General features: G+C 41.4%; 1 protein-coding gene across 3 annotated transcripts in view; it reads left to right on the plus strand.

Annotated features, from left to right (window-relative positions):
- Nucleotides 1–10,272: 10,272 nt before the first annotated feature.
- Nucleotides 10,273–22,775, plus strand: part of LOC135982683 (centromere protein F-like) — a 32,823-nt gene continuing 20,320 nt past the window's right edge. For 2 of the 3 annotated variants that reach the window (XM_065590653.1, XM_065590654.1), the window contains exons 1-4: nucleotides 12,804–13,094; nucleotides 15,416–15,608; nucleotides 21,818–21,919; nucleotides 22,649–22,771. In XM_065590653.1, the coding sequence (XP_065446725.1) occupies nucleotides 15,600–15,608; nucleotides 21,818–21,919; nucleotides 22,649–22,771 (234 nt within the window). In that variant the 5' untranslated portion in view covers nucleotides 12,804–13,094; nucleotides 15,416–15,599. Of the gene's footprint in view, nucleotides 13,095–15,415; nucleotides 15,609–21,817; nucleotides 21,920–22,648; nucleotides 22,772–22,775 lie in introns of all 3 variants that reach the window. The other variant, XM_065590652.1, reaches the window with a different exon arrangement.

Genomic DNA, 22,775 nt, shown 5'->3' on the forward strand with positions numbered 1-22,775 from the left:
ACTGTGGGGCACGCTCCCCTAGGGAATGCAGAGGAACATTTGGGGGAGAAGGGGAGGGCATGGGCCTGCCCCCACAGGAGGGTGGGGAGAGAACAGTACCCAGCTCCACTCCTGGCCCCAGCTGCTGGCCTCGGCCCCCAACTTCTGGTACACTCCTGGCTCTGCCCCTGCCCCCAGCTGTGGCCCCAGCCTTGGCCCCCTTTCTCCTGTCTGCATCCCCCGGAGCCAAAGGCCCACTCCCGGCTCTGGTGTGTGTGTGTGTGTGTGTGTGCGTGTGTGTGTGGACAGGGTAAAGGGGGAGGGTGTGGCGCAAGATAAAAAGTATGGGGACCACGGGGCTCGGGTGTGTATCCTGTGGCAGAATAAGGCCCAAAGTATGGAAATTTTAGAGCCCCTTTCTTGTTTACAGTCCTACTCTGATTCTTTGGTTTTCTAGAGGCACTTATGGCAATGAATTTTTTTAATAAACACACACATTATATAACATGATACATTACGTTATCTTTATCTGCTACTCGTCCAACTTCAAAATCAGCCTTTTCTTTCGAAGGTTCAATGTATCATACTCTTGATATGAGCGACCTTTAAAATATTTCCCCTTTTGTTTTGTGTCTCAATACCTTCCAAACAGCGGCTTAGAAACACATTAGAAATCTGAGAGCAGATCAGAAAGGGCAGGACAGCTCAGACAGCTGTTAGAAGCCAGGACATGTAAATTGTATAAATGGGGCAGTGCTTGGCATTACAGGGAGCTATTTTAAACTCCTTAGTCATGGCCATGATGTCACTGGATAAGAAGGGCTGTGGAGAACTTACACAAAAATAAATCTGGTATTTTGGAGCTGTTACTAGCCACTATACTGCATAAATCATTTGGACTTTCTGAACAGATGAATGGTTAGATGCACACTCCTGCAGTAGGAGGAGTTGAGAGGTTGCACCTTCAATCATTGGCAAGGTGACTTCCCTACATCTCCAACAAGGTTTTAAATTTGACCTAGTCCGCCCTCCATTCTGCAAGGCAGTTATTAGTGAATACCTTAAAGGTAATATACGGGTAAACTAAACCCTGGTTTGTTAGGGTTGTAGCTAATTTTTTTTTTTTTTTAGTTTTGTATTAATTTAAAGTGATAAATTCCATTAGCAGAACTCTAACTTCTAGGATTTAATTTACACTCTAATTCTCACGAGAGAAAGGATGTTGACCAAACTGGAAGGAGTACAGAAAAGAGTTACAAGAATAACAGGGGTCTGGAAAACATCCCTTCTAGTTAGATTAAAGAAGCTCAATCTATTTAATCAAAGAGCAGGTTAAGAGGTAACTTGATCATGGTCTGCAAGTTCCTATATGGGGACAAGATTTCCTAGAGTAGACAGCTCTTGAACCTAGTAGAAAAAGGCCTAATGAGATCGAATGGTTGGAAGCTGAAGCTAGACAGGTTCAGACTAGAAATAAGACACAACTTTCCCACAACTTATCTAGGGATGTGATGGTTTCTCCGTCACTTGCAGCCTTTAAATCGACAGCGTCTTTCTAAAAGAGATGCTATTGCTCAAACCTAAGTTATGGGCTCGGTGCAGGAATTACTAAGTGAAGTTCTATGGCCTGTGTTATGCAGCAGGTTGAATTAGAGTATTATAATGGTCTCTTCTGGCTTTAAAATCTATGAAACTCCTAATTGCTGGGAGTTGTGTGGCTAAAACCCTTCTAAGCTTTGGAAATTTCAACCCAGGTCTCTGCTTCCAGGAGATTACAAGCAGGGCTGGCTCTAGGCACCGGCGCTCCTTTTTTTTTTTGCTTGGGGCACAAAAAGCCGGGAGCCGGCTCTGAGCAGAGGTGAGCTGCGGCAGTGGGAGGCATGGGGAAGGCCGCAGGAAGTAACCCTGGCGGGGGGGGCAGAGGAACTGCTGTTTTGTGGCAAGCCTGGGAGGGAGGGGGGAGAAGCGGAGTGGCGGCGGTGCACTCAGAGGAGCAGGCAGAGCAGAGGTGAGCTGCGGAGGTGGGGGGCGCGGGGAGGGCCGCAGGAAGTAACCCTGTGGGGGGGGGGCAAAGGAACCACTCCGCCCCCAGCTCACCTCTGCCGCCTCCTCCTCCTCCCCTGAGCGTGCCGCTGCTCTGCTTCTCCCCCCTCCCTCCTAGGCAAGCCTGGGAGGGAGGGGTAGGAGGGGAAATGCGGTGCGCCTAGGGAGGAGGCGGGGCCGGGGATTTGGGGAAGGGGTTGGAATGGGGCAGGGAAGGGGCGGAGTTGGGGGGGAGCGGGAAATTTTTTTTTGCTTGTGGCGGCAAAAAACTTGGAGCCGGCCCTGCTTACAAGCAAAGGCTCTGTTCCTGCAAACACTTACATGTGTGCTTAACTGCATGCACAGGCTCAATGAAGTTACTCATGTGTATAGAGTTAAGTGTGAACATAAGTGTTTGCAAGATCGGGGTCAGATACTGTAAGTAAAACCTGAAACAAAATAACATTAAGGAAGGCCATCAAGCCACAAGGGGTGGGGCCTTTGGTGCAATACCCCAGGAAGAGAGGGCTACATTGTTGGTTAGGGGAGGATTTTTATGAGTTATACAATCCAGTCATGGCAAGCTGCAGCAGCAGCACTTGAACGCTCCTGAGCAGACTGGGTGGGGGGAAAACATGCAAAGGGGGGAGGAAGCAGAAGGATTTGAAGGACAGTGAGGTCCTTGTGTGCACAGGAACAGGCAACAGCAGATCAAATATTAATCAGTCGTAAAAATTATTCATTTGATATCAGATGCATTAGACTTTGGGAATAACTCTTAACAATAGATCTGCTCCATTATGTAGACATAGGAACTGCCAGACTGAATCACAGTCTTCTTGTGGGTCTTCTTGTCCAGCATCCTGTCACTAACAATGGCCTGAACCAGATGCTTCTGAGAAAAGTGCCAGGAGTCCTGAAGTAGGAAACTACACAATAACTTGCTTACAGAGGAAGTTCCTGATCTCCTCTATTAGAGGTTGGTCTGTGTCCTGACATCTGAGGGTTTTCAGCCCTTGTGTTTTTTATTCTGTTTGATGTAACTAGGAATATTCTCATTATCAATATAAATGTACAGTCTTTTTATGAATCTTACCAAGCTTTTGGCCTCAAGGATACCTTGTGACAATGAGTTCTTGTGCTAGTCATGCCTTACGTTGTTTTGTTTGTTAATTTTCTCAGTTTTAAATGCACTGCCTTTCAATTTCATTGGCTGTTTCTTTGTTCTAAGTGTTATGAGACTGGTACAGAGCAGGAGCTCCCATTTAACCTTTCATTGCTTTACATACCTCTATTGTTTCCAGCCTTTCTAGGCTTCCCCTGAACTCAACAGTGCTAATTGTTTCACTCTCTCTTCATGCATCTAATCACTTTCATCACCCACAGCCAGGGTGACCAGATGTCCCGATTTTATAGGGACAGCCCCGATATTTGGGGCTTTGTTTTATATAGGTGCCAATTACCCCCCATCCCCTGACCCAATTTTTCACCCTTGCTATCTAGTCACCCTACCCACAGCCTAACCCTCTACTTCTGCTGTATCAGCATTACGTGCAAATCCCAAAGAAAACTAGTAACTTGCTAAGGAAATAAACTGTACAGCTAGAATACAGCCAGTGGCAAGCCTCCAATTTAATGTTAAAGGTTATCCTTGGCCTCTGCCATGAGTGATCTCTTGACTCTGACTCAACAGGTATGAATAAATTGGTAAATATATATTTAATGGATAAAGCGAAAATCCCACAGACCGTTAAAAAACAGAAAAGCACATCTCTTGTAGTCCTTGCTGAAACGACAAATGTCAAGTGTGAGAGTAACACAGGACAACTTTTACAGCACTTTAAGCGAATGCCTGACAGTGTAGAAATAGGTTAACAATTATTAAAAATCATTATTTAAACACATATAGTACTTCCCAGTATCTGACAATGAGTGATGTATACTGGGGGAGGGACAGGAGAACCCCTGTAATGCGTTTTGTTCAAAAGCATTTTTCTTCCGCCAAATCTCTAATAAATCAAATTATAAAAATAACCCCACAAGAGGGCAGAGATCTCATTTAAGCACTAATCCATTTATCTTTCATGCATCTTTCATACAGTTTCTTTCCATTATTGCCAGCTATCAAAAATATTTTACTTCATCAATGGTCCTTCTGCAATAAATGTTCTTCTCTTTCTTTCCCCCCCACTCCTTTATGCCTTCCCCCCCCCCCCGCTCCGTGAAGTCCTATTACTGAGTTATTGATATCACAGTCTTCTTTATGGCAGTAGTTCAATAACTCGCTCTCACACACGATTATGATTTCACTGCATGATCAAAGAAAAGGAGAAGATAATCCAAGGGAGAAATGTGTCTGAGGAAGCAGAAAATTGCTTCCTTTCTCCTTACCCTTTTTTATCTATTTAGGAGCTGATTCAGCAAAGCACTTACATACGTTTAACTTTAAGCTTGTGCTTGTAGCCCATTGAAGTCAATGGGCCATAACCACATGTTTAGAATTAAATATATGATTGAGTGCTACCAGTGAATAGGGTGACCAGATGTCCCGGTTTTATAGAGAGAGTCCCGATTTTGGGGTGTTTTTCTTATATGGGCTCCTATTACCCCCCACCCCCGTCCCGATTTTTCATATTTGCTGTCTGGTCACCCTACCAGTGAAGCAGGGCCATTGACTGAAAGCTCTTTGATGCAGGCGCTGTTTCTTACTGTTTGTACAACAGCCAGCACAGTGAGGCGCCTGGTTTTAGTTTGGACCTCTGGGCGTTCCTGTAATACAAATAACATGTCTGAAATCTTTATCTGTTAAGCAACAGTGGAAGAATGCAGAAAATTGCAGGTAAGTATCGCAAAAGGCTACTGTCCTCTATTTTCCAGCTCACATGCCACTCTCTCAAGGACACTTTGCTGTGTAAGAAGATACTGTACATGCTTCATAAGGCAGTGCAGCAAAACCCAAACGTAGCAAGGTAGATATCAGGAGGTCAGAAGGGCCAATCTCACTAATTAGTGCAATCCTGGCTAAGACTACAGTTACATGTCTTTACCTTTAATGAGCACAAGGCTTACAGGGATTTAAATAGCACAGTCATCCATTTTTGTCTTCTGTGTTTTGTAAGCTCAGAGGAGGAGCAAGTAGGAAGTTGTGAAGTTCGCAAGGCTAGAGTCATAGTTCGATGGACAGCGAAACGACTGGAACAAAACAACTGCTCATTTATCTTCCGCTGTCACCAGCGGCATGTGCTAAACTGGTTCGATTGAGATGGGCTGAGGGGAAGACTTTGTTATTATGAGGATTGAGCTTTAACCTACCAGTTTTAAAAGCGATCTGCCAGAGAAAGCAAATGGGGTTTGTGCCTTGTTTGGTCCATTGGGGTGTAGGAGGTAGGCCTTGAAAGATGAGCTTTTTCCCTTTTAAAAAGTAAGCAGGTTCTTTTAAAGAACTATAGATCTTGTCTGCATTAGGTTTTTTCCCCCTAGTGGACTCTGTGGGTCCCTGGAGAACCCCAAGTTATGACAGTGGTTCACATCCTTTTCTATTCCAGAAACTTCCTCCCATTTAGTAATGGTGGAAGGGCAATGTGGTCACAATCCCCTGGCGCCCTTTGGGATGCAACCCCTAGATTGGTTTATGACATCAGATACTGGGGGAGTGAAGCTTACGAGAAGGGGAGGGGATTTTTAATTTGCTTACTGGCAATCAGTGGGAGAAAGAAGAACTCTTGCTAAATCTTTAAACAGTCCTGTTCCTTCAATTAAGGGCTGAGAGTGCTCCCAGTTCTCAGTGCTGCATCCTCAGTAAAAAGCATTCTGGCAAAACAGGAAAGACCAGACTTGATATTTCTAAGGTTAATGGGGAGGGAGGGGGGAATCTGCCTGTTTTTTAACCAACCCAGCCTTCGCTGTATACTGGAAAGCAGCAAAAATAGCAGAAGCCCGTTGTTTTCACCTCTTCGGGGCAGGCCTTCTTTAAAGGTGGTTCGCTGTAGTTCCATCAGTTATTGCCTAGCGCACATCAGATTGAAGGGTTCTCTAAAGCATTGATTCATACATGCCTAGATCATGCATATAGTGAAATCCTGCTCAACTATTCCATTTACGTCTTATATAGATGGGGCCCAAACAAAAATTGCAACCCTTTCCGTCTGAACTCTGGCATTGGTGGCATGAGGATCTGGATCTGAGCTGAATTGTGCTGCTCACCCCTGTCTATATAGTGGTTTGACCCATAACCCCAGATCCAAACATTGAAGGATTTAATATCCGGATCCCAGCTTCATAGCTCAGGCTCATCTGTACCCTTTGATGTAAGCAGCCTAATCAGAAACTGGAGGTTAAACAAAACCTCCCATGTTTTAGCTGTGCTTGAGGCTCTGGCGCGCCCACTGCCTATTGATTGTTCTTCATACTCCAGACAGAGTTGACACAAATATAATTGTACAGGCCAGACCATGGGATGGCCTCTGACTTCTGGCAAACTCTTTTTTTAGAATTCCTTTCAGATGCTAATTGTTTTGGCTAAGCACTTTCCAAATGTCAAATCCTTCTGAAAATCACCTGCCGGCTGAGCCCGAGAGCTGAAGCCGGGGGGCCAGAAAGGGCCGAAGCTGGGGAGTGATGGAGGGGTGAGCTCACTAATGTCGCTGGGCAAGAGCTAGAACCATACCTGAGAATGAAACAGGACAGAGAAGCACCCCAGCTAGAAGGGATGAGGTGAGGTGTGAGTGAGAGATGCTGGAGCCCTTCCTGAGGATCTAAAGAGAGACCCTGGAGTTGGACCTGGTGTGTTGATAGAATATTGGGACTGGAAAGATTGAATGTACTGTTGGAAATTGAGGCAGGGGACACTTGCTGGGCCACCCTGAGGCCACGAGGGGGTTCACGGGTGCAGTCGTCCTACTACAGCAGTCATTGGCTACAGCTAGTTTTTATCATTGGTTGCTACCCAGATCACAGGGGAACCATACAGTGAAGAGAGAGGATGAGGGGGGAGGATTTTCCTCACCAGCGACGTGCAGCATGGCTAAAAATTAAAACATCTGAGAGTTGTTAAATACTAAAACAAATGTAAGGGGTTAGCGACAATAAAAAAGAGGAAGGGGAATATCATCACTGCAGGGGGGGCCATATTTAAAACCAAACACTCTTTGAAAATAGAAGTTGTAAGGTGATGGTTAAAAGTAGGGTGGGAGTGACTGAGACGGGTGCTGGAGAAATGAATTGCAGAGCACAAGCTGGTGGTGCAAAGGTGGTATAATTGGCTGCCTCCCTCAGGTGGGACACCTCATGGACAGATGCTGCATGAACTCAGCTGGCCTTCGAGCAGTATACCTACAGGCAGTCAGGATCTCTACCACTAAGGCATTAAAAAACAGCTTGAAATCAGCACACACACTCCTCCCCAATTGGGCACAGCTGATGTAAAGAATAGTCCCTGAAGTGACCATGCTCCTTTAGACTGTATTGTGCTAGCTTTCCCCACCCCCACCAAAGTTACCCACTAGTGGGCACACTTAGCCATACTGTCCATCTGTGTTTCTGACATCTTGCCATCCACCCCAGCTCAGAGCAGATCTAGACAACTAAGTGGGTAAAGCGCCTACTGCCTTGTCTGCACCAGCGCTCTTATCACTACCACAAATGGAGTTGCATCAGCATTAGTAACAGTAGGAAATGTTAGGGATGCAAAGCCATGATAAGCTCTTTAAGGGCTTCTCTTCACCAGTAAATTCACCTGAGTTATGGCACAAGTGTTCCCAGTGAACGCACCGTTCGGACTTTATGACTTGGCCGGAGGGCAAAACCGGATGTGATACGGAGTCCTTATCTTCTGTGTTATTGGCTTAGCACCACTAGCGCTTGCTGTAATCTGCGTTTCTAACAGCCCAGGTTTTGTACAAGTGTGTGGGATATAGACAAGGCCTTTGTATTTGCTGCTGATGATTGAAAGCTCTTATAATAAACATCTAACTGGAGAAGACCCACCAAGGTCAGTTGGCAGCTTGCAGGGGGCACCAGAGGTGAGAAAAGAATTGTGATCTCGCACCCTGTTACCCCATCGTGTCACACATGATTGAGGATGTTACAGCAACCGCCATGCAACTCAAGTGTCATTGTGCAGCATAGGTGCATTCTCTCAGGCTAGGAAGTAACTGATGGTTGATGGGCTTGAGTGAGTGCTGTAGTGTGGACACACCATGTATCTGAGGAGGGCCTAGAATTCCAGGCATAGGCAAGTGAGGTGAATGATTTAAGTAGCGTTGCAAACTTGGTGGTGTTGGTATCGAGCATTCAGCCAACTCCTCTGCCCTGCCCTGCCCTCTTGTATGGTCTTCCTTATCATGGGACATGCAATACTGGTAGTGAGTGTTACTGCAGCATTATTATTGTTGCATTCAGTGTGCCCTCTTCACTTCTGGGTTATCTTTCCCAGGGATGCCAAGAAAACCATTCTTTCTTCATTGGTGTAATTTACTCAGACTTAGTTTAGGCAAAAAAGGTAGGTCAACTCAGCTATATTGCTCAGGGGTGTGAAAAATCTGCACTCTTGAGCGATGTTGTTAAGCCAACCTAACCCCCTCTGTAAACAGCATTAGCTATCAACTCTCAGGAAGGTGGGTTACCTGCCCCGATGGGAGAACCCCTCCTGTCAGCATCGGGAGTGTCTACATCAGGAGTAGGCAACCTGCGGCACGTGAGCTGATTTTCAGTGGCACTCGCACTGCCCGGGTCCTGGCCACTGGCTAGGTGGCTCTGCATTTTAATTTAATTTTAAATGAAGCTTCTTAAACATTTTAAAAACCTTATTTACTTTACATACAACAATAGTTTAGTTATATATTCTAGACTTATAGAAAGAGACCTTCTAAAAACATTAAAATGTATTACTGGCACGCGAACCTTAAGTCAGAGTGAACAAATGAAGACTCGGCACACCACTTCTGAAAGGTTGCCGACCCCTGGTCTACATTGAAGCACTATAGCCACACAGCAGTGCTGCTGTAGCATTGACACGTCTGCAGATGTTAGAGTTTGGGAAGCTGCTGCTTAGGGATTGTCTACACACAAGTTGAACTAAACTGGTGCAAAGCCCTGGTGTAGACACTGGTAATTTGCTTTAAGAAAGGCCCATTTGAGTTTAACAATCTGTTCCTGAAGCAAAACTGAAATAAGCCTGGTTTAAAATGTGGCCCTTTGCACCACTTTAACTACAGTGGTTTAAAATCACACTTTTCAGTTCAACTGGTACAATTCTGCATGTAGACCAGCATCCAATTTCCCCTCCCATGCCCTCCTAAGAGTGGTGAGGAAATTGAGGCAGGGAATTGTGTATAGGGTTTTATTATTTTTTTTGTCCAGATCTGTATACTTATTGTGCTTGCCAACAGAGAGTGGTTTTTGGGAACCCTTGTAAAGTCTGTGTGTCTGTGTTCAACTACTACATATCATTGAAGAGGTGAACTGTGTACCCAGAGTGCCCACAATGTTGAAGCTTTGGGAAAAGGGTGTGTTTCAGTCTGCGGGGTCAGTGCTGGCCTGGGTGCTTAAGACAGCTAGGTCGTCTGGTCCTATTTCTGGGAAGTGGAACTAGGAGCCTGTGCCCTGGAAGTGTACCAGAGAAGCCAAGGGAAAAGGCAGTTGCTGCAGCCTATTCAGGCCAAGGGTAGCTTAAGAGCACAAATCAAGCATATTGGGATCCAAACACAGCAGTCTGGTGAATGTCCAGCAGAGGGAGCTTTATCAGAGCTGTGACTGGATAATCACTGTAATTGCTGTTCATCCACGTGTCCTTTTTGTGTATAATTCTTTTAGTTTTCAGTCTTCTGAAATATTAAACCTTGAGTGTATATATAAAATATAAACAAATTGTCTCTTTCATATAAGAACAAATTTAAACAACAACCCAATATCACTAGAAGTGAAAGTACAGATTCCAATATTTATTTGAAGGTGTCGTATTGTCATCTAGAATCATATTTTTAGTGATATATCTTTATTATGCCTAATTTTATATTTCTTGAGGAATCAAAATTGCCATTCAATGTGCATTTGGGGCTCTTAAAAATGTCTGATCGGGCCCTATTTGTTTCTGTAACTAATTAATTGCACTTCCAATTCTCTTTTAAACAGGTACAAATCTGAACTTGAAAGAAGTTAGCAAACATTGATTACAGGAGACTTAGCATTCAGGAGTACACCACAGAAGAATTTTGCTGCTCCTTTAACACCAAATCAAAATCACAATGGTAAACCTCCCCCCTCCCCCGTATCTAGTATGCAATTGAATAAAATGTAAATTCCTTTGAAAGTACATGTCACTCCAGAAAGCATAAAAGAAAACAAAAGGTGAATGAAGAAAACAGCTGACCATGTGTTTGTCTTATAATCTGCGAATGTCTATAATTTTCCAATATTTGAAAATTAATTCCCATGAGTGAATATGTAGGAATTTAAGTGAGCATGCTTTATCAGTCCGAGAATATGCTTTGTCTTGATTCAGGGGAGGTACAAATGCAGATACTAAGATGGACATAACATATGTACATCCTAATTAATTATGTTCTATAACAAAATATTCAGATGAAGTTTTCATTAAAAACAATTGAAATTCAGTTTCGCTGGCTGGCGAATCGGGGGCTTGAGGGATTTAGTAGTAAGTGCTCAGAGTTCAAAATGCTTACCAGTGACAATGTACCATCGCACAATTTGCTTGAGTTTAGGGTTGTGAAATTCAGAATCTACAATACAAAACAAAACACACAAATTTCATGGACACTAAAACAAGGTACTGCCATTTGACTTGCATTTGGCTACCTGACTAACTGGAGTTGGAGATCAGTCCTTGTTCTCATTTGAAAGCTGAGATTTCAGATGCTTTTGGAAGATGCAAAGCATTCTGGCTATGGTGTTCCATGAGAAAGTGGCTGCTACAGTTATGAAGGAAGTGGAGAGAAGCAAGATAGGAATCTGAGTGATGTGACTTTAGGCTGAGTTTTCAAATGTGTGCTGAGTCCCATTAGCAAGAAGTTAGGTGTCCAACTCCCACTGACTTTTCTTTTTAAGCTCCTTTGAATCTCAATGCCTGAGTTTTCAGTCATGTTACAAGCGAATGTTAATGCCAGGGGAACGGTGGGAAAAAAGTCTTCATTCAGGCCATATTACAATATACATTTGTACCCATGGTATTGGTCCCTCAGTCTAGTGGTTGCATTTTCATTGTGGCACTGAGTTCCAGATCTCAGGTTTCAGTCCCTGAACTATTCAGTTTTATTGGTTTTAGAACTCCCTTTGAGTCGTTGTCTTAATATATCACTAGAGATTAATGAAGGCTGTTGCTTTTATCACCCTTGTCTAATATTAGACATAAGAAATGGAATAGGAAAGATATTATGTATAAAATGAACCAGATTATTAGCAAATATTCATTGTCAATTTGTAGATTCTAAGTTTGAAGAACTCCAAGAAAAATACAATAAAGAAGTTGAAGAAAGAAAAAAACTGGAGGCAGATCTGAGAAATATCCAGATTAAAGTATGGGTATAGAGTATCTCAGCATTATAATCTCATTTAATGTGTGAAATGGAGAAAGGTGCAGTTCTTCAAAATTAGCCATATGATTTTTCAGGGAAACTAGTAAAATTAAATTTGCTCACTGGTCATGCCATTGAGATTAAAGTATAGATTTAAGAAGAGTAAGCAGTGGGTATGGTTAATTTCCTGGCAGCATTTTAGAAAAGTTAGTACTAATTAGAATACACAAAAAGGACTTTTTAAACATATTGTTTTCATGTAAATAATCACACAGTATTGGGGCCCTTAGTGCTTTAGTCAAAAACCCCATTCAAATGTTAGATGTATTGAAAACCAAGTTCTGTAAGTATCAATAGCACCTTTTTTGTATTTTTAGAACATAAGACTGGCCCTACTGGATCAGACCAATGGTCCATCTAGCCCATGATCCTGGCTTCCAGATGGTGCCAGATGCTTCAGAGGGAATGAACAGAACAGGGCAATTTACTGAGTGATCCATCCCCTGTCATCCAGTCCCGGCGTCTGGCAGTCAGAGGTTTAGGGACAGAAAAATATCTGATATTAGAGCCAAAACATGTTTTTTGAGTCCAGGTATTTTGTAAAAGGAAGTGCAAATAAATGAGTCTCTGTCTTGTGTGTGGAATGATTTACATGTAGAATTCTTGCTAATGGGATCACCACACATTTGGAGATGAATAGAGCCCATAGTCTAAAATGTAGCTATATTTGTCCACAGAACACAAATGAGGATCAGAACTAATTTACAGTAAGTCTAGAATGAAGTACAAAAATGAATATCATGCATGTCAACATCTAGCTTTACAAAACTGATCTGCTCGTGAGGAATGTGCAGGGAAGGTACCTCAATGTTAATTGATAGGATGCCTCTCTTAAAAAACAAAACAAAAAACTTGATCTACTAAATATAAGGAACCACAAGTCAAACTTCTTGTCCTTGAGATGCTGGCCAGCTTAGATATATTTGAATTGCAGATAGTACTCTGCCAACGCTCTTCAGCTGCCTGTGATGTTAATCGGCAAAGTATTCCAGTCAGTTGACTGCTGGGGGTATAAAAGCAGACTCGTGTGAATCATATAGTACTTTGTGTTGATGGATGATCTGTGTCGCTGACTCTGTTATCAAAAATTGTAACTGACAGCTTGACCAATTGCCCTATCTTATTTCCACCATACAGAAGTGAATTAATTCTCTTTTATGAATTGTCAGCTGTGTAAAGGTAGCTATGCTTTCCCCCCCTCTTTTTAAATAGAAAATAAATCATTCTCACCCTCAAAGTACTAAGAGTCACAGAGAGATTGCTCGGCATCAGGCTTCTTCATCGGTGTTCTCGTGGCAACAAGAAAAGACACCAAGCTGTCCTTCATTCAGCAGTCAAGAAACCCCTTTAAAGAGAAGTTTTACTTTTCCCATTCTCCATGGGAACAAGAGGCAACTCCTAGCCACCGTGGCTTAAGATCAAAGAAGACAGATTTCAACAACAGTTTCTTTGACAATTGTAATAATTCTTCTGTCATCACTCAATTAAAAACACAGAACCAAGGTATCTTGCAAGTGTAGTTGACTTTAAATCTATTTTGTAAATAAGAACATCTTATTTTTTTTTTTAAAGATAATTAAAACCCTCTGTGTTTAAGGACTTCACTGAAGACTGTTTTATATATAAAATAGGGGTAAAATACCTACTCAACTTGTAAGATGTTTTGAGACCTCTGGGTAAAAAACACTATGTACATGTTTATTAATTATTTTATTGATTTATAAAGTTTTTCCAGTATGAAAAAATGAACTGAGCTAAGAAACTAACTTGTTTTATTGTGTTTTTGAATTTATTTCTTGGAAGATTCTGCAGAGTAATCTGTTCTAACAAGAAGTCATTTTTCATGGAGATCCTTGCCTGGTTAAACTAAAACCATAGTAGAATGAGCATCTGGAGCTTCTTCAACTGAGAAGTCTTCCCCCCGCCCCCACCATCCTCCCTACGGCTACACTAGAGAGCTTAAGCTTAAGCTCTCTAGTGTAGCCACCCTAAGCCGATGGGATAGAGATCTCCCGCTGGCTTAATTACTCCGGGCCCCACAAGCGGTGGTAGCTATGTCTCCTGCCGACACAGTGCTGTCCACGCTGACGCTTAACTCTGTGTAAGTTATGTCGCTCAGGTGGGTGGCTAATTCACACGACTGAGCAACACAACTTATGTCGACTTAAGCTGTAGTGTAGCCATAGTGTCAGTGCAGCTGTGCAGAATATCCCCTTGGAAGTCTTTGCAAACATTTAATAAACACTATAGGATGAACCTTATCTTCAGCAGATAAGGTGACCGGTGACTTAAGGCCATTTCATGTCTTCTGCTCTGCCATCTGTCTTTGGTCTTCAGATTTTCTGTCAGTAAATTTTGTTACATTGTTGGAAGTGTTTGGGACAGTGTCTGTATCCTCCATTTTTTTTTCAGTGACTGAATGGGTCTCCTTTCTTAGATTTCTACTTTAATCCAATTAAGCCAAAATCGTTGGCAAATGGTCTACGGAAAAGATAAGTTTTTAAATGGTAATGCTGTTCTGCAGGATAGTCGTCTCAATTCAAACACTCACCCTTTGCTTACCGTTACTTTAAATGGGAAGAGTTTTCATTCAAGGCTCAGTTTATAAGCACGGTCACATCGTAAAGTTAATTGCAAACCTAAAATGAAGTTTCAGCTTTGGAAGCCTGAGGGTTGTTTTTTTGTTGGTTTGGGGGGAGGAGGAAGGGGATGGGGCAGGGTGAAGAGTCAATGACCGAAAAAAGGAAAATTCTCAACTGCTATTGGCTGCCATCTGTTTGTTTGCAGATAGAGTACCAGTGGAATAGGTCTTCATAAAAGAATGATCAGATCATTTATTTCACATGCTAATAATCTGAAATTGATGATTACTGTTCTTCATGTGCAAAATTTCATTGAAGTCTGTGGAAAAGAAACTATAGATTCTGAGCCTCCCCAAACACACACATGTGTATCATGACAAAAGCAGTTTTGATTTTTAGATACGCAGTGTTTTAGTGATGTGAAAAAAAGACCCTATATTATATTTACTAAAGTCCCTTCCAAAAAGGGAGACATGCATTGAATAAGTTAAATGAACACCATTTGGTTAAATTTGGCCCAAAACACAGGTTTGTAATAGTTTTTCTTAAGAAGCAGCTTTTTCAAAACTTAAGACCAAATAGAAATGTTTCAATAACGTTTTAGAAAATTCCAGTGGAGGTAGTTCTTGTAACAAAGAGCAATGATTCTCAAACTTTTGTACTGGTGCCCCCTTTCACATAGCAAGCCTCTAAGAGTTCCCCCCCCCCGTATAAATTAAAAACACTTTTTAATATATTTAACACTATTATAAATGCTGGAGGCAAAGCAGGGTTTGCGGTGGAGGCTGACAGCTTGTGACCCCCCACATAATAGCCTCAAGACCCCCTGAGGGGTCCCGACCCCCAGTTTGAGAACCCCTGACAAAGAGTCTCTGCAAAATTTGCGGCCTAAACACTGCGATGTTGTGCCAATGCATAAGAATCAGAAAACGAAGCTAGTAAAAAACAAAGTGAAACTGATCTACAGTCACTATCCAAGCTCAAAAAATAAACCTAAATTGTGCCAACTAGACTTTTAAAGGCCTTTCAATTTTCCTAGTTTGATAATAGATTTTTACAATTTTTATATTGCTACATATTTAACCTGATAAGCAGTTTTTAAGTAGTTATTTTTTTATTTGCATCTTATCAAGTGCATAGAATATGTCTAATTAGAGTGTGTAGGCTGCTTTAAAGTATTAATATAGTAAATACCTTTTTAAGTAGAAGGCATCATATTAATCCTTTTTCTTTTAAATTAAGAATTAAACTTTAGAGTTCAAGAACTGGAACATCTGCTACGAGATCAAGAAAAAGAAAAGAAATTCCATATGAACAAACTTCACGAAATTCAACTCCAGCTGGAGAAAACAAAATTGGAATTCACAGAAAAAAGATTCTGTTTTGCACAAAATTAGAGATGAATTGAATAGAATGACAGCACAACATGATCAAGGTACTGCCCCGGTACTGTACCATGTTGCACCAGGCCTCTTCTGGCTGCTGTTATAATGATTGTTAGCGGTAGTGTGTGTCAAACATTCAGTCATATTTAAAAGATTCAAGATACTTGAATAATGTTTCTTAGAACATCCTGAGCATAATGAATTGAAAGTATGCATTATGTTGGACAACCTTAAGTTCTTAATTAGCTTGCCATTTTCTGCAAGGGTCCAAGCACTTCTTAGCAGGTACTTAGCTTCTTGCGGCCTCATGCCTTTGGGCATGATTCACTGAAGATCTGGAACATCATCTCCAGTAGGGCCCTACCAAATTCACAGCCATGAAAAACGCATCACGGACCATGAAATCTGGTCATTTGTGTACTTTTACCCTATTCTATACAGATTCATGGGGGAGACCAGTGTTTCTCAAATTGAGGGTCCTTACTTCTGTGCTACCTTCAGAGCTGGGCAGCCGGAGAGCAGTGCCTGTTGGCCAGGCACCCAGTTCTGAAGGCAGTGCCCCACCTGCAACAGCGCAGAAGTAAGGGTGACAATACCATACCATGTCATCCTTACTTCTGTGCTGCTACTGACAGTAGCTCTGCTTTCAGAGCTGGGCTCCCAGCGAGCAGCTACCACTCTCCGGCCTCCCAGCTTGAAGGCGGCGCCGCCACCAGCAGCAGTACAGTGGTAAGGGTAACAGCACCGCAAACGCCCCCTCCCACAATAATATTGTGACACCCCCCCCCACACACACACCACCTTTTTGGATCAGGACCCCTACAATTACAACACCATGACCTTTCAGATTTAAATAGCTGAAATCATGAAATTTATGGTTTTTAAAATCCTATGATGGTAAAATTGACCAAAATGGACCGTAGTCCCTACCAATAATATTACATAGAGTAAGAATGACATCTGGTGGCCAATTGTGACCTTAAAGGGACACTGTCATATAGTTTAACATTTTCAGCCTAAACTACCATAAATTCAGGGGAAAGTTACTTGAATTCTAAACTATCGCAGGCTAAATACTTGTGTAAATTCGAGTTAAGAATGAGAGTGCCTTACAATAAATTGGTAGTAATTAAAACTAACAAGTATTAACTTTGAATTTCCTGTATTTTTAAGTTAAACGTAAATCGCAACCCAACATTTAAAAATTTGGAAATGTATCATTAAGGCTCTCAAACAACCTCAACTCTGCCTCGTCAGTGACTCTAGCCTCTAATCTTTCTTCCTGGAAAATGTGTTGTTTTCAAGTCCTTCACATAAGAGTTTGCAAGATTAGATCTCCATACTGAACTGGTGTTTTGATCAAGGGCTTTTTGTACTGGCTCTGGACAATTTGTAAAAGGCAGTGTATTATCGGTTTAGTGAACAGACCACTGCTATCCCTTTGTGACTTCTTCCCCTTTGAGTGGTTATCCATATGCACAGTTTGCTGACGGTGTGCAATGTACCCCACTCACCCAGGTTCAGAGTCTCATGCACCTTGAGCGGCCTCATGTCCTGCACCGAGGGCATAAAAGGGTGGAGCAGGCCAGCCACCACTCAGTTCTTCTCATGCCTCCTGGCTTCGAGAAGAACATGGGCAGTGAGCAGTGCTAACAAAATAACTGGCTCTTTTCAAATTTGTGCATAGTATAGATAGGGCTGGTTAGTTGTTGCCCATTGGCATTTTGGATTTTTAACCAGAATAGCTATTTCTTTCTGGTGCCAGGATGGGTTCTTCTAAGTCCCCTGGATTTACATCTTGCCCATCAAACAAGGGCACTATACCCTTTAAAGTTTGGCATTTAAAATATTTATTTTGTCTGGGGGAATATCCCTGGAAAATGTGCTATTTGCAAGTCCTTCACTTGCATGACCTGCAAATCTAGAGAAGCCCTGCTCCAGATGTACTTAATGGGTAAAGCAATGAGACTAGCTTCAGGCCCTGGGTCATAGAATCATAGAATATCAGGGTTGGAAGGGACCTCAGGTGGTCATCTAGTCCAACTCCCTACTCAATGCCCAACTTATGCTATCTTATGTCCGGACAAAGCGTCTTTAGGACACATCCTGTGTTCCTACTGACAGTTGTCACAGACTTCCATCTGAACTAGCAGATTCATCTGCCTATATTTTTCTCTGAACCACCCGCTTCTAAGGCTGCTGCTATGCTCTCTATGTTGAATGTCAGACGTGCTTTGGCATGTTAATTTGCAAAGGATGAAATCTTTTAGATCTTCATCCAGTTAGGTGCATATGTGACTGTGTGAGGGCCTGTTTAATAAGTGCTTAATATGGATTCTCCTGCTTCATTCAGCATTTATTCTACCAGAGCTTAGGCATCATGGCTGATATATTTCTGTTGTGGAAATATGTAAAGCAGCTAGGCTGTTTGGGGAGGCACAGTCTTCCCTACCCAGCCCTCCATACAGTTTTGAACCCTGATGTGGCCCTCGGGCCAAAAAATTTGCCCACCCCTGCTTTAGGGGCAGAGGGACTTGCCTACTTTTAAATGTTAGGCTGTCTTTTATTTTGATCTTAACTCAGAATTACCTTGGTTTCTAATACTTGATTTTGTTTGTTTTTAATAACTGCAGCATTATTATGAATTTAAAAAAACACTTACATGTACTGTCAACTTTACTCACAGATTTTAATGATTTGTTTGGTTTGGTTTCTGCCTGGGGATTTTCTTGATTATTTTTTTAAGACATTTTGAAATCTTTTCCATGCAAAGAAAGAAAGCTGGCAGAGAGTCCCCGGTGTTATGCAGAGAACAATGGGGGAGCTAAGTAACAGGGAACATTGTAGTGCTTAGAAGTACGATAGGGATTAACCAGTCTGTATTCCTCAGGTTCTGTTGTTACCAGGAGGACTGCAGGTTCTTGTGGAGCTTCTGAACTTTGCAGGCACTCTGAGTTGAGATTAGTGGAGAAACTCTGAGGGGCTACAGGAATTCCTGAGAACATGGGGAAGTCCAGCTGAATGTTTTGGCCTTTGCCAATTGCTGCAGCTCCACAATTTTCCTGTGCATTTGGTAGAACATTGTAGCTCATGCAAGTCATGGAATCCATGATTCTTCATATTTATCTTTACTTAACTCTTTTCCCATCCCCTTTGTGCCCCTCCATACACACTTAGATGAAAGAAGTTATGTTGCCGTGGAGAAAGGGACCTCCACATGTGTCTTCTGTAGATGGGATGGTTGTCACCTACCCTTTGCTATCGGGGTTTTAATGGATGCATGCAGATTCTGCTGCGTACTTAAGAATGTTAGAAAATTCTGCTGCTTCCTACATCCTATCTACAGGATGCTGAAGATTATACCATCACATGAATGGGGGTTAAGAATTTCCCTCTGGAGAGGTACGGTAATGGCTGTTCTTTGCTACCTCTGTGAGGAGCCCATCGAGAGAAGGTCTTGGCTGGGAGTAGGTTGAGGCCAGGGACATTGAGCCAATCCAGTGTTATTACCATGTTTGTATACAGATGTTCAAGTAATTTAACCATGAGAACTTTTGACCTGTGAATAGGCCCTCTCCACTTCAGTGACTGATAGCAAATTGCAGAGGAAAGATTGATTGGTTGCTACTTCTGATGTCACAATGATGCTATTTATGAATCACCTGAGTTACTGAGCAAATTGCAGAGGAAAGATTGATTGGTTGCTACTTCTGATGTCACAATGATGCTACTTATAAATCACCTGAGTTACTGGCATAGCTCTGTCACCATAACCTCTAGGTGTGACTGTTAAGAGCTTTTCTTATTACAGTCTAGCTTCTTTAAATGAGTTTAAAATCTGATTGAATTACAAATTATATGATTAAATATGGAATATATGAAGAGTTTGGGGTGGTGTGTCACTGGAATATTCAAAGCCAAGAATAAGGTGAGAGAATAAGTGGTGAATTTTATTAATATTTTGATTTTTAAAAAATTGTTTTCTTTGGCAAAGTAAGAAACTATTTTACGCAGAAAATTAATGTCATCTAAAGTGTAACTCTGCTAAACTTGGAAAGGAGATTAATTTATTATACTGTGAAACAGGGATTTTTAGTTCCACTTTAAATGCTAATGTCAACCTGTGGGGTAAGAACCAAATCCACTTCAATTTAGGCTGAAACAATTTATTTTAGCCTTTATTATATTTGTTTTCAGACAATGCTACTATCACCTATGAATTACATAAACATTCAAAAAAAGATAAGGCAAGAAAAGGAAACACTCAAGTTATCTTTCTTGGGGACAGGGTCTCTGCTATGCTTGGCTATTTTTCCTCTGTATCTTCTCCACTATTATGTCAATCATCTATTTTTCTAGTCCTCTGTTCTGTAACTTTGCACAGACTCAGTATAGCAAGCTACCTCATCTGTGTCTTTATCCGTATATATTCCACTCTAACCCCCTAATTAAAAGATTTTCCTTCATAAAACACAATAACCCAAATTAATAATTTTTTTGTTTATTCTGCTAAAGCTTACTTATATCTGTGTAGTTCCCAATGCATCTATTCCTTGCTGTCACACTCACTGGCTCCATGCAGTTGTACTTACATTACAGCAATTTTTATTCTTTTTACACATCTGTTTTTGTGGTCTTGAGTTTTTACTTGTTAGCTGGTTGAATGGACGGGTGGGGGATGAGGGATTGTACCTGAGTTACTGAAAGCTAACAGCTCTCTTCTCTACCCTGCTATCTGCTTGGTCAAGAACTTTATATATAAGACACACAAACCAGTTTTCTGATTTACAGACTGTTTCAGCAAAATCTGATGATCTAAAGCAGCAGAAATACATACAAAAAGCAAAAATTCCTTCCTATTTTCTTATAGTATTATATATAATAATTTCTCTAACATTACTTAGTACATATTTGACTAACACAATTCATTACACAGTTCTCCAACAAAGCTTACCTATGTATGTGCTTGCTAATGGTGGCTCCATAATTTACAGTAGAACTTCAGAGTTACGAACACCAGAGTTACAAACTGATCAGTCAACCATACAAATCTCATTTGGAACTGGAAGAACACAATTAGGCAGCAGCAGAGACACCCCCTTCTCCTCCCTCCCCGTCCCCGTCCCCCCCGCAAAAGGCAAATACAGTACTAAACTGTGTTAAACTACTAAGAAATAAAGCAAAAGCAGCATTTTTTCTTCTGCATAGTTCCTCACTTCAATAAAGCATAAATTAAAATGAAATATATCTCCACATATGCCAGTAGCATTTTTCACATCCTTTTAAAATTATATTCAAGTAAATTGTTCATCTTCTGCTTTAAAAGCATCCAACCATGAAGATGATTTAAATCTTATCAGCAGTTCACTTTTTTATTACCTTTAAAAATAGTTACTTGTCTTAAAGAAAAGATTTCAGAAAATAAAAATGTGTTCTGTAGAGAGAAAAACAGTTATTCTGCTAGGACAGCTTTCTGGTAAATTGGTCGTAAGTCTCCCTAACATGCTGTGAATACAATGACACTGTAAGAGGCAAAGGAGCGACGGTAGTATTGTGTTCTGAGAAAATGTATAGTAGTGTGCTTTGGACAACTTTCAGACTTTTATCAGCAGATTGTTTTCACAATAGAAATTACACTGGGAATTTATTAAATGGGGTTTCAGTGTACTCTAGTTCTTTATAAACCACCAAAATTACAAGCAATATATTATTTTAATAAAATGACAGATAAACTGAAACACTTCTAATAGGAGAATTTCCTCTAAAAAGGAAATTCTTAGCATATTGATTTTCAGTTTAAAATTTCAGTCTAACCTACTTTAAACAATGAAAATTGTTCTGTTCTTGCTGTTCAAAATAGTTCACTGATTTTTTTTCAGTTGAATCAATGTGCTGATTCACTGTAAATTGAAAGTTGCATTGAATTTATTTCCTGTGCCTAAACACTTCTACTTTTTTTATTAGTTTTTGCTGCTCATTTATTGAAACTTAGCACACACTTGTACTATAGCCAAGTGTAATCTGTTATCAGTTTGGGATGGGATACCTGTGTGGGTGTTCACTAGGTCATGGAAGACTGTAAGCAGTTTTGGGGCAGAGACCATGACTTCCTCGTATGTATGTGGTCTTTTTTTTTTTTTTTTAACAGTGCCTACTAAAGGGGGTTTCAATCCTGATTGTGGGGGCGGGATTGCTATTGTAGTACAAATAATAAATATTCCCCTTGCATCACTGTGATTTATGATTAAACTTTTTATAGACTGAAATGATGGAGCAAAACATGGAAAGACTACTGAAATGGCAAAGAGAAGTTGAAATTAATCATCGCTCCTTAGAAGAGAAAAGAAAAGAACGGGAAAAGGTAAGACAAGACCCATTTTTTCACAAGTTTAAAGTTGCCTCCAGACTGCTGTTACCAGAGTGAACAAGTTGTTCCTTGAGTATTTGTCCATGCAGATCCCACTCTAGGTGCATATGTGCCTCAGGCACGCAAGATTGGATTCTTCTTCTTTGAGTGCTTGCTCATATCTGGCCCCCGATTTAGTTCCATTGGGCCTTGCTGGTCCCATGCCCCCTCAGTTCCTTCTTTCCACCAGTGATGGTTGTTGGAACGCTTCCTGTTTTCACAAGTCCGATAGTGGTTTCTCTAACTTTGGACTCTGAGTTTTTCTTGTATATCGTTACTGTAGTGTTAGTAGTTAGCATTTAGGAGCGGAGTCCCATTGCTCAATGTTGTTTTGGAGATCTACTTTTGAATTGATATATAAGCTTCATTCCATTATTTGCTAGTATTTTTTTGATCCACCTGTATTGGTGTAACAGATTCAGTAGGCTACTCTGATTGGCCAAACTGAGTCATGGCCATTAGTGGCCATAACAGAATTTAGGCTTTACTTAAAAATGGTTTTTAAACTCTTTTTGCTTCTGTAAGAGAGGGCTTTAGTGTAATTAGTAACTATTTACAGAGACTATTTACAGTCCCTCCCCCATGTTTTCCAGTGTTAATAGTTATAGTAACTTGACTAGAAACGTGTAACAGGAGTGTGTTTCTCCCTCCTCCCTCCCCCTCCCCCATCTTCTACATGTCTAGGAAGTATTACGTCAGCTCCGTGCCTTACAGACAGTGGCTCAGCAGTGCAAGGAGATCCAACTCAACCAGGACTTGCAGCAAGCCAAGAACGATTACGATGGTCTACGGGCAGAACTTGACAACGTAG

Source organism: Chrysemys picta, chromosome 3 (assembly GCF_011386835.1).
Source record: "Chrysemys picta bellii isolate R12L10 chromosome 3, ASM1138683v2, whole genome shotgun sequence".
Taxonomy (NCBI): Eukaryota; Metazoa; Chordata; order Testudines; family Emydidae; genus Chrysemys; species Chrysemys picta.